Genomic DNA, 12,042 nt, shown 5'->3' on the forward strand with positions numbered 1-12,042 from the left:
ACCCTCTCCTCCTCCCCCACTCCCACAAGCCCAGCACAACCCACATCTGCCCCTTCTGGGGTCTCGCCCTCTCCAAACTATAAACCATCTCACCCTAACTCCTCTGTCCTTAACTCCTCCTCCATTTCAGCCCCAACCACTACCCTCCTCACTCGCCTCAATCAGACACTTTGCAATTTGGACTACAATTTCTCCACCCTGGTTACTGAACTCGGAGAAGATTTCAATCAGTTCAAATCCTACAAACCCAGAACCTGCCCTTCTAGGCCCACTGCTCCATGTGCTAGCCCATGAAAACGCTCTTATCACAAGCTTTGGTTAACAACGCCTCTCCACACCCATTCTCACAGACCCCTTCGAACCGCTAGTATATACTCCACCCCCGACCTCTCTGACCTCTGCAACTCCTACCTTAACAAACCCCCACTTAAAGATCTTTCCTCCCCTCACTCCAACATTCCTGTTATCATGGGGACTAGCAGAATCTACTGCTCTTCTAGCTCCCCCAGACCACCCCCTCGACTCACATCCATTCAACTATGCTCCGCCCCTAACACCAACCCTAAACCCCTACCTGCCTGCTCGTGAACTGCCGCTCGGCTGTCCGGCATGCGACCAAAATTTCAGAAACCATCCTTAACGAAGATACTGACATCGCCTTCCTCATGGAAACCTGGCTCAAAGATCACTCTACACCCATCCTTGACCTTCTTGCCCCCCCCGGTTATTCTATTCTCAGAAAAGTCAGACCTGAAAAAATAGGGGTTGGACTAGCAATCATTTTTTAAAAAGAACTACAACTCTCCTTAATCAGTAACACTGACTACACAACCTTCGAATACTTAGGAGCCCAACTTAAAATGAAAAGCTCTCCCCCAATACGACTTCATAACATCTACCACCCTCCTAGTGAGCCCCTTCCCTTTGCCGAAGAACTATCTGACCTTTTAACTAAATCTTTACTTTCCAACTCCAAAAATCTCTTCCTAGGAGATCTTAACCGTCACTGGAATGAACCTGATGATCCTACAATCAACCTTCTCAATAATCTTCTGGAGATTAGCGACCTCAAGCAATTTTGCCACTCCCCTACTCACTCCAAAGGAGCTATTCTTGATGCCATCATCTCTAACTCTGATATGGCATCCCTTTCCAATATCATCTCACTGAGCACTTTAACAAAACTGTCTCAGAAGTTTTAGATCAACTTGCCCCTCCAAAACTTAAAACGCAAAAAGATGTCCCCTCTAAATCATGGTTTACCCTAACAAAGAAAGACACTCACTTAGACTGGCTGAAAGAACATGGAGACAACACCCTTCCCCCTCCCATCTCACTCTCCTTAAAATCGCAAGATCCTCCTACAAAAAACACATCTTTTATGAAAACGTATCTTTCTTTTGTCTGCAGTCGGCAACTCTCCCGTGCCAAAAATAGACCCAGGGAACTGTTCAACATTATTAGAAATCAAACCTCCCTGCACCCCTCAACCCGTTGGCCTCCACTAACAAATGTGAAGAAATTGCTGTCGTACGCTGATGATGAGCTGAGCTCGTCATGTAACACGGGGTTTTTAAAAAACGCAGCGCGCAGCGGGAAAACCGCTAGCGCGCATGCGGTTAAAAACAATGCCTCGTGGCATAATTTCCACTCAGTTTCTGAACTGGAAGTCTTCAACTTCCTTTCCAAACTTAAACCATCCTCTCACACTAAAGACCCTCTCCCATCTGCACTTGTCCAAGATCTAAAACACATCATTGTCCCCTATTGGACCAACAACATTAATGCCTCCCTCTCAACAGGGAGTGTTCCCATCTCGCTTCAACTCGGACAAATCACTCCCATCCCAAAAAACCCCATGGCTAACCCTAATGACCCTAACAACCTCCGCCCTTTCTTCAACCTCCCCCTCCTCTCCAAAGCCCTTGAAAAATACGCCCTACTTCAATTGGACAAACACATTGACACGTACAACGTTCTAGACCCCCTTCAATCCGGTTTCCGCAAAGGTTGCAGCACTGAAACTGCACTACTGAACATCCACCTTGCCCTGGACAAGGGCGAGACCTGCCTACTCATCCTTCTTGACCTCACCGCTGCATTTGACACAGTTAACCACCCAACCTTACTCAATGCACTCAGGGATCGCTTCGGCCTTAATGGCACTGTCCTAAACTGGTTCACCTCCTAATTCCAACATAGAACCCAACAAATCAAAATTCAAAACTGCCTCTTTCTCTCAAGGTATCCCCAAAGGATCTATCCTCTCTCCTGCTCATTTCAACCTCTTTATGGAACCCCTTACCCTCATACTTAAACAAGCCGCAATCAACTATCACCTGTATGCTGACGACACCCAACTGTACTATAAAATGAAATCCCATTCTGATATCCTACACCTTAACACTGCACTAACCAAGGTCCAAACCTGGTTCCACAACAACCATCTCAAACTCAACCCTAACATAAATGAGATCATTCTCTTCTCTCCCAAAAACAATCCTCTCCTCTTTCAAATTTGGATCCCTGATCTTAATGCCCTAACCTGCTCTCTCTCCCTCGCCGACTCTGTCAAATCACTCGGCATCATCATCATCAACAATAAGCTTACGCTGAATTCCTATGTAAAGAACTCAGCAAATGGTGCACTCTTCACACTCCGGCATCTCAAAAAAATCAAACCTTTTATCCCAGCTGAAGACTTCAAAATAGTTATCCAATCTCTTGTCCTATCAAAAATTGACTACGGAAATGCTCTTCTCTCTGGAACTCCCAATATCCACCTTGCCCCTGTCAAATCTGTACTCAACCTTGCAGCCAGACTAACAACTAACTGTAAACGTTTTGATCATATCTCACCTGCCCTCAAGGACCTCAAATGGCTCCCCATTGAAGGCAGGTCCTCCTATAAAATTGCCTGCATTACTCACAAAGCCCTCTATCAAAAGACTCCTCTCAACCAAACTCAATAAAGCGGGCTTTGCCCGAACGTTGAGAAGCACCAACTCTCTTCTCCTCATACCCCCTCTACTAAAAAAAAGCATCCCAATCCCGCTCCTTCCCTGGCAAGGCCCCCAACATCTGGAACGCCCTCCCCAAAGACCTTCGAAGTAACCCCTCTTATGCCAGCTTCAAAAGAGACCTTAAAATACACAGTCTCACTAAATATTGGGGGACTTAATTCCTTGCTCTCCGTTCAGACTACTTTCCTTCTTTATGAAACTCCACCTACATCTCGCACTCACACACCCCCTCCCGACACCCTCCACACCCCTCTCCCCTCCCTTACCAGCCCATTTTTCCCATCCCTCTACTCTTCACCTTCCTAAATCCCCCCCCCCCCCGCCCTACTATGTCAGCCGAGCCCTCCTTGGTATACTGTAAAATGGTTATTATGTAACAACATATTTGTTCTTTTAATTGGTTTTGTCTATCCTCTCCTTCCACATCTCATTACATACTCTAAATGTTTCTTTTTATGCTTTTAGACCACCTTGTATAATTTGTTTCACTCATAACAATGGTTGCTCTTTCTTTTTTATAACCATGCAAATGTAAAGCGCTCTGATACCCTCGGGTGGAGCTAGCGCTATATAAAACCTTAATAATAAATAAACTCCTGCCAAGATGGCCTCTATCTTTAAGAACTGACTTGCCCCACATTCCCCCCAATCACACTACCCATGTGGGGAGAACCCCCTGGTACTCCTCCCAGCTGGGAGATCACCACAGACCAGTGGGTTCTATCCATCATCGAGCAATGCTACTGCTTCAAGCTCATTTCAGCCCCACCAAACATCCCATCCCACGCACACCCTCAGTCTAGAACACTTTGCCCTACTGCAAGAGGAGGTTCAGGTGCTTTGTCTAAAAGGCTTCACAGAGCCAATGCCCCCTTAAAACCTGGGCACATTTGCTTAGTCTCTGTGCTTCCTCAGCCTCAAAAAGGATGGCACCCTTAGGCCAATCCTCAATCTCAGTCTTCTCAAAAGATTCATCCTGTCGGTACATTTCTACATGGTCACCCATCATGATATCATATCCCTGCTGCAGGAAAGCAAATTCATTTCTATACTACAGGGTTGAGCTCTGGATTCAATACAGTCCTTCCTATCTGTTTGTTTGAAATTGGTTCGCCTCCTCCCCTTTTTGTTCCTCCAAGTTCAATCTCAGCGGTGGAGTACCTCAGAGTACCTTCTTATCCCCATCCTATTTAATCTCTATATTTGTCTGTTGGTAAACTCTCTACAGAGACTTAATGTATAATATGCAACTATGCTGATGACATGCAGCTAGTGCTCAACATAGAGGAAACTCCAGACACCATGTTCTTTATACAGGACTGGATGACATATCATCAAGTAAAACTAAACTAGACAAAACCGAGATGGTGATGGTCAAAAACATAGCATTTCTTGAGTCCCTCCTTTTTGCCTCCGGACCTACGCTCCCCTCCTAGTCCAAAAAAAGCGGTCAAGCGTCTTGGCATACTTGCCGATGACTTCCTCTCAGTGAACCCTCAGATTGCAGCAGTGACCTCTTCCTGCTTCTTTCAGCTCCGCAAAATAAACAAAATCAGGAAGTTTTTCTTTGTTGAGGCCTCCATCCAGATTGTACTTGCACTTGTGAATGTCCTGCATTGACTATATCAATACTCTTTATCTAGGTCTACTGAAGGGGCTGAGCCAAAGACTGCAGCTTGTTCAAAATCAAGCAGCCAGATTGGTCTACCAGCAACTGAGATACGGCCACAATAAGCCCTTGTTACATAAACTCGACTTGCTTCCATTTGTACTAAGAACCCTGTTTTAAACAGGGTGTACTATTTTTAAAACTTGCCAGAGCAAAAGCCCCCTTTGTGTCTTCCAGAATATGGAACTACATCTCTAGGCGTAATCTCAGATCAGCACATCTCAATCACTTAGCGGTTCCCAAGTTCAGTAGGATAAGGCCTGCTGTGTTGACTCCTGACATCTGGAACTCTCTCCCGGGCAACATAGAGCAACAACCTCTTACGAGGAATACAGAACCCTGCTAAAAACTTGGCTTTTCATACAAACCCACGATTCATCGCATCTCTGCTCTGCTGCTAGTGCTTTCTGCATCATGAAACCTTTTTATGAACGAGCGCTTTAGAAGTGCCTTATAATAACGGGGAACAGCCATTACAACGCTGTTTTTACCACGCGTTGCTATTACATCGCATGCGTTACAACACATGCGAGGTTACAACGCATGGTAAAAATCACGCATACCATTACATCGCACGCGGTTTTACAACGCATGCGATGTAATGTGTAATGGCGGTGGTGGCTATCTAAGTCGTTATGAGGAAACTGAGGAAGTTTCCTCACAACGACGTGCACCAAGCAGGAAGGAGGAAGCAGGAACCGGGAGGAGAGACCGCGACGCTTGAGAGGTGAGAGGTAAGGGGGTTTGAGCTTGGGGTGGGGAGTTACTTTTGTAGGGTTTAGGGTAGTGTAAAAGTAGTGTTCTAACTTTTGTGGTTTTTTTTAACGTTTTAGTGTGTTTTTTTTTGTAGTGTAGTGTTGTAGTGTTTGTTTAGTGTAGTGAATTAGGGTTTAGGGTACTGTTATAGTGATTTAGGTTTTAGTGTAGTAGTGTTTGTGTAGCGTAGTGATTTAGGTTTTAGGGTAGTGTAGTAGTTTGTGTAGTGTAGTGTTTTAGGGTAGTGTAGTGTTTTAGGGTTTCGGGTAGTGTAGTGTTTGTGTAGTGTTTTAGGGTTTAGGGTAGTGTAGTGTTTGTGTAGTGGTTTAGGGTAGTGTAGTGTTTTAGGGATTAGTGTAGTGTTTGTGTAGTGTTTTAGGGTGGTGTAGTAGTGTCTGTGTAGTGTTTTTGGGTTTAGGGTAGTGTAGTGTTTTAGGTTTCAGTGTAGTATAGTGCTTTAGTGTTTAGTGTAGTGTTTTAGGGTTTAGGGTAGTGAAGGGGTGGGAGTAGTGTGGGTAGGGTAGTAGTGTTTTAGGGTTGGGGTAGTGTAGGGGTGGGAGTCGTGTGTGTAGGGTAGTAGTGTTTTAGGGTTGGGGTAGTGTAGGGGTGGGAGTAGTGTGGGTAGTGTTGCAGTGTAGTAGTGTTTTAGGGTTAGGAGTAGTGTAGGGATGGGAGTAGTGTGAGTAGTGCAGTAGTGTTTTAGGGTGTAGGGTAGTGTAGGGGTGGGAGTAGTGTGGGTAGTGTAGTGTCGTATGGTTTAGGGTAGTGTAGGGGTAGGAGTAGTGTGGGTAGTGTTGTAGTGCAGTAGTGTTTTAGGGTTTGGTGTAGTGTAGGGGTGGGAGTGTTGTGGGTAGTGTTATAGTGTAGTAGTGTTTTAGGGTTTAGGGTAGTGTAGGGGTGGGGGTAGTGTGGGTAGTATTGTAGTATCGTAGTGTTTTAGGGTTTAGGGTAGTGTAGGGGTGGGAGTAGTGTGGGTAGTGTAGTGTTTTAGGGTTTAGGGTAGTGTAGGGGTGGGATTAGTGCGGGTAGTGCTGTAGTGTCGTAGTGTTTTTGGGTTGGGGTAGTGTAGGGGTGGGAGTAGTGTGCTGTCTAGGTGTAGGGTTGTTACTTACCTTGCAAACTTTAACTAAGAGTATAACTTTACCACGCATGTCTTTGTGTTGTAATGGCATGCGTAGTAAAGGCATACTCGTGGTAAAAGTATGCGATGTAATGGCATGTCGTTGTCATTGACATCGCGTAGTAATACCCGCGTTGTAATGGCACGCGTGGTATTACTATGCGATGTAATGACTTGCATCCGATAATAACACTACACCTAAAGGAGGACTATTTTTACATCCCAATTCATTTGGCTCATCTGCACTACCTGTGTTTTATTGTAAGTGGTCAGCACTACTGATTCTAAACGTTACCTTTCGAAGTCACCACAACCGCAAGGGCTTTCATCAAATATCTATCATTGGTAGCCGCCCATCTCAGAAAGGGATGAACTCCTGTACTCCCCTTCCTAGACAACGGGCTGCTCAAGAGCGCAAGCAGATAAGACTGCCTAGCCCATACCCAAGCCTTAGTCTCCGCTCTGTGCATTTTGGGGCTTACAGTGAACGCCACCTAGTGCCACTTCAAGCCCAACGTTTCCTGGCCTCATTCCTAAAAGCAGTCTTAGGCAAAGCTTATCGGAGCGACCAAAGAGTGCGGTATAGCAACAGCTTGTGCAGCTTTTCAACCACTCCGTCCTCTAATGTCTTGCAGTAATGCGCCTACTGGGATAGCCATAGTCCCTGACGCTAGACTCCTTATGAGTCTGCTCCAAGAATGCCTCTTGGCACAATGGCCACAAGCGAATGATAACTGAAAAGATCTAGTGTTAATAGCCAGCACCAACCACTCTCTGCAGTGGTGGAACAGCATCAACCTGTTGCGGGACATGCTTTTTGCAGACCTAGTTCTACTGGTGACAATCCCCACTTAACGCATGATTGGTGAGTTGAGGAGTTGCGCACTGCAGTGACACGACAGTCCACGGTCTGTGGCTACTTCATCAATGGGGTCTCCACATCAATCTTTCACCAAGCCATCGAATCTACTCTCTAGGACATCCAGGGCAAGGTGATCCTTGTGCAGACCGACATGACCGCCCTCTTTTACCTACAAAAGGAAGGCTGTACACTGTCCTCAATTTTCAGCACTAATGCAACAAATTTGGCATCCTGTAACCAACCACCAGCTTACCACCTAAAGGAATATCTCCCGGGGTTGGACAAGAACTTTTTAGAGCTGCTCAACAGGACTAAGCAACAAGTCCAGAAGTGGGAACTCCACCTGCAAGTCCTACACCCTTACTTTCGTCAGTGGGAGACCCCAGACCTAAACCTTTTCGCCACGTGTGAAAACGCAAAATGGTCAAACTCTACCTCCAGGTTTCCACACCGCACGACCATAGGCAATGGTCTGTAGATGAACTAGTCAGGGATTATTATGTTTGTGGGATTTATAAAGCGCATGGCTTCCCAGCACTGCCAAGGGGAAGCTGAGTGAGGAAGAACATTAAGGGAACAGCTAGGTCTTAAGTTTTTTTCTGAAACTTCCTTCATCTCTGGTCATTCTCAGCTCCTTGGTCATTGAAATCTATATGCTTTTCATCTTCTCCCACTTATACCATATGTGGTGAGGAAACTGCGCCCAAGGGGTTAAATGAGCTTCTTCATAAGTTAAAACATACACACGATTCTGTCAATGTAACACGTAGACTAGGGGAGAGATCCTCTCTGTCTTTATTGAAAGACATAATATCCTGCATTCAAATGTTGTGACTAGAAAATTCGTCTTAATTCAGTTCACATTAAAGTTGTGCATATTGAACTGATCAAGATTTTTCCTCTTAATTTGTGACAGTGTAAGTTATCATCTGATATAATGTGGATGTGTATTCTAGTCTATGATCACTGTTTAACATTAAGAAAACTACACATTTGGAATTGTATTAATCATTAAATATGTTTTTTTCAATCATTTAGTAAAATTAAAACTGGATGCTGTTGAAAATGAGCATGACCCTGAGAAAGGAAATGTGCCAGTTGACGTAAAAACGGATTCAGAAGTGATTGGTGCTCTGAAAAAAATAGAGGAAGATCAACAAAAGATGGCTCACAATAAGGCCGAAACATCTACCACTGCTGAAACCCATGATGCTAAGGAACTCAACAAACTAAATGAAAAAAGGAAAGACCATATGGAAATATATAAAACTAATGGGAATGAAGACACAGAACAAGGTGTTGTGCTTAATCATTTAGAAAATCTTTGTTTTCAGGTGTAATTGATTTCTAATGCATTATGACGGACCTTACTGTAAATAAGTAACCTGTTATCTTTATGGCATACATTTACAGTTCCAAATCTATCAGTGTATTACTGTCTCAGAGTCCAAAATGGAGTTCATCAGTTGTGTAGAAGAATTTAATTGAGAAAATCTCCCCCCCCTCCAGAAAAGGAGTTGATATTCCTGATTGACTGCAACAGTAGCCAATCAATTAGTGCTTGATAGCCCTTCATGAGGCTGGTTGTCTTTGCAATGTTCTTATTTTTGGAAGCATTTCCTGTTTGAGTGCAGAGCACCCATTCAGCAGTAGTTGTGTTGAAGTATGAAGATACTTGCAGTATCTATATAAAATTGCAGGTAAAGGTATTACTAAATGCTAAAGTTGTAGCAGGGAATGAAAGCTTTCCTAGCTGTTACAGAAAGTGATTGTTACTGTTAAGGACTCTGCGGTAAGGATTATGTTCAGCTTTCTTCAAAATGTATTATTCCGGCAGGCATCTTTTAGAACATTAACAAACTTCATTTCCCATATTTACTTGGAAAGACCACAAAAGATTACTCCATCCAGTCAGTATGCAGGGACCCCTTCATAGTCCCTTGTTGACTCTCCTGCCTCCTTTTTCTTCATCTAGTAGTAGCCATTAGCAGTAACCTTCCTATTCGGACGGTTCATTTCCTGTGGAAAAAACAGTCAAGCGAAAGGAACATAATAAGCATTCTGCATAGTGCACTGAAAACATCACCATTGTATTTGAAATATATATATTGCAACTTTCAACAACACAATGCCTACGTAAATCGACATCCCCTTCCTTGATACTGCCTAGGATTCCCTCTGTCTATTGGGTCGAATGGTCATGAGCCATCTCTTGGGCTAACCTTTGCCCCTGTGTCCTTTATAGAATTGAAACTTTTCTTCACAATAAGTAGGACATTTTTCATTCTTTATCCGGATTGGAGGCAAGGATTATGCTTGTTAACTACTAGCCACATTTGAGATTGGTTTAAAATATAATGGTTCAAAAGTCGAATTCTAAGACCAGTGTGCTGCACGGAGAATATCTTTCAAGTGTGCGTCGAGAGAAAATGCCTTGTGTGCCACATCCCACCTCGCTGAGTGCACACCAAAAACCTTAGTGTGTCTATTCCAGCCTCCTACATGATCAATCTCACCCTCATAACAATAATGTGAGGGGACACTGCCTTTTGAGGCTTACGAATAGCAGTAAGTAGTTGCCTTTCTCCTGAAGGGATGATCTTCTCCATCGCGCTTTCTTATGCTTTTATGCTTTTCATAGCACATAGCTTGGGCACAACCTGAAAGGAAGGGTACAACACAATTTGACATCTATGCTTTCTCTAGATATGTGGAATGTAACTCTATCCGGGTAGAATACTCTACCTATTTTTTTTTTTTAGGTCTCGGCTGGAGAAAGCAGCACGCATGCGCTGCTCTCGGCATCCAAGAGCTTCTTGGAATCAATACAGATTCCGAAGCTCTCCGAGGTGGAGTTAAAGCCCCGCCCATCTTTTTAATTGGCTAGCGTCAGCTTCCATGCAAAACGCTAGCTTTTGATTGTAAAGGAGGCTTCTTAGTCCCTCCTTGTTGCCGCCTTGTCTCCTTTTGGTAACGCCCACCGGGATTTGATCTATTACTGGCGGTGTGACACTCTCCCCTTCGTTACTTCCTATGCACTTTTTTCTTTGCATTCGGCTTTAGCAAAGTCAGCCGCGTGTTTACTTTTGCATCGCGCTTTCACTTAAAGTGAAAGCGCGATGCGAAAATAAACACTCAGCTGCCTTTGCGGTACCGCGCTTGTTTTTTAAGTTGCTTGTGCCTGTGTCTTCCCCCTTCCCATGGTTGAGACTCCGTTCCGTGTGCGATGGAGACAGTGGGGTGGGGAGGCAGAGAGCACAAGCCGAGATCTTGCAGAGACAATTGCAGAAACTGCAGAGCATGCAGCAGCACGGGCGACCATGCCGTCTGATGTGGAAGGTACGTGGGGGTTCTATCCAAATACACCCCTGGGGGAATTCCGCGCTTTGTAGTGAGTCCGTCTAGCGCTGGAGCTGGAATGGAGTTCTCGAACAGTCAACATGCGGTTCCTCTTTGGTCGAGCATTACAATTTCCAGTGTGTTGTGCAACCTTGCCAAATTAACGGCGCTCCGACGTCATAGTAATTAATGTGCCCTTCGTTTTAAGTGTACTTAATAGCTTTAATTTGGTAATAACGTTCGATATTTCATGTAAAATCGTGTAGCTAATTTGCATAAAGTATATCTAAAGTGTATGGCATTCTCTGATGAGAAGCAAAATGCTTCAGAGACCAGAGGGTGGCGGTGAACACACAATATGTATGAGGCTACCTGCGTCGTAATTGGGTTTAGCTATTGCTTTATACTGTGATTATGTTGTGATTTGCCTGCAGAAGGTTTTGGTCCAGCTTCCTTTTTGTATCACTGCATCAAAATGGCTTTTCTTCTGTTTGTGTAGGCAGATGGAAGCCGTCCCTACACGCGGACACCCTGCGTGAGTCAATGTTCTCGGGCGTTGGAAGTATCTGAACTCGTTCCCGCTCCCTTCCCTGGGACGGGGCAGAGTCCCTTCAGCCCTAGACCGGTGCAGGCTTGTGATAAAGTGCCATCTTTCTTGCCTTGGTATGCCCCCACTTTTTTATGAACTGCTGATGTGCTTTGAATGAGTGTGCCCTGGGTCCCTGCCAATCAGGTACCCAGGGCCTGTGTTCCTTCCCTAAAAAGAAAAGCTATGCTGAAACAAAATACCCAATTGACATCTCTGGCCGCCTGTCAGCCCCTAGTAAATGGTACCCTAGGTACCCAGGGCATGGTGACCATTGAAGACCCCTGAGGGCTGCAGCACTTATTGCGCCACCCTCAGGGGCCCTGTACCCTGGCCTTTGCAGGCTGAGTGCCTAAGTACAGAACTAAAACGAGAGTCGACATGGCACACATCCCTGTGTGCCATGCCCTCAGACCCCACTGCCCTGGCATACCTGTCACCCCTCTAGCTGGGTGCACTATGCCAGAGGTGAGGGCACAGGTGCATGAGCCCTGTGCCCCTACAGTACCCAGGGCCCCTACAGTACCCAGGGCCATTCCTGGGCACTGTAAGTGCAGTGATGCCATTTAAAAGTATATGGTGCTGGGAAGTTGTCATTACGAACTCCACAGCACCATAATGGCTACACTGAAGACTGACAAGTTTGTTACCAAACTTCCCAGCACATTAAACCCGCACTGATGCCAG

At 45.0% G+C, this 12,042-nt stretch overlaps 1 protein-coding gene across 5 annotated transcripts in view; it reads left to right on the forward strand.

Annotated features, from left to right (window-relative positions):
* Window positions 1–12,042, forward strand: part of BPTF (bromodomain PHD finger transcription factor) — a 1,855,127-nt gene that overhangs the window by 516,602 nt on the left and 1,326,483 nt on the right. For all 5 annotated transcript variants that reach the window (XR_013598794.1, XM_078654332.1, XM_078654328.1 and 2 more), the window contains exon 12: window positions 8,469–8,726. Coding sequence is in view for 4 of the 5 variants with exons in the window: in XM_078654332.1 (XP_078510458.1) it covers window positions 8,469–8,726 (258 nt within the window). In the remaining variant the exon portion in view is untranslated. The remainder of the gene's footprint in view (window positions 1–8,468; window positions 8,727–12,042) is intronic.

This window comes from Lissotriton helveticus, chromosome 7 (genome assembly GCF_964261635.1).
Source record: "Lissotriton helveticus chromosome 7, aLisHel1.1, whole genome shotgun sequence".
Classification (NCBI taxonomy): Eukaryota; Metazoa; Chordata; class Amphibia; order Caudata; family Salamandridae; genus Lissotriton; species Lissotriton helveticus.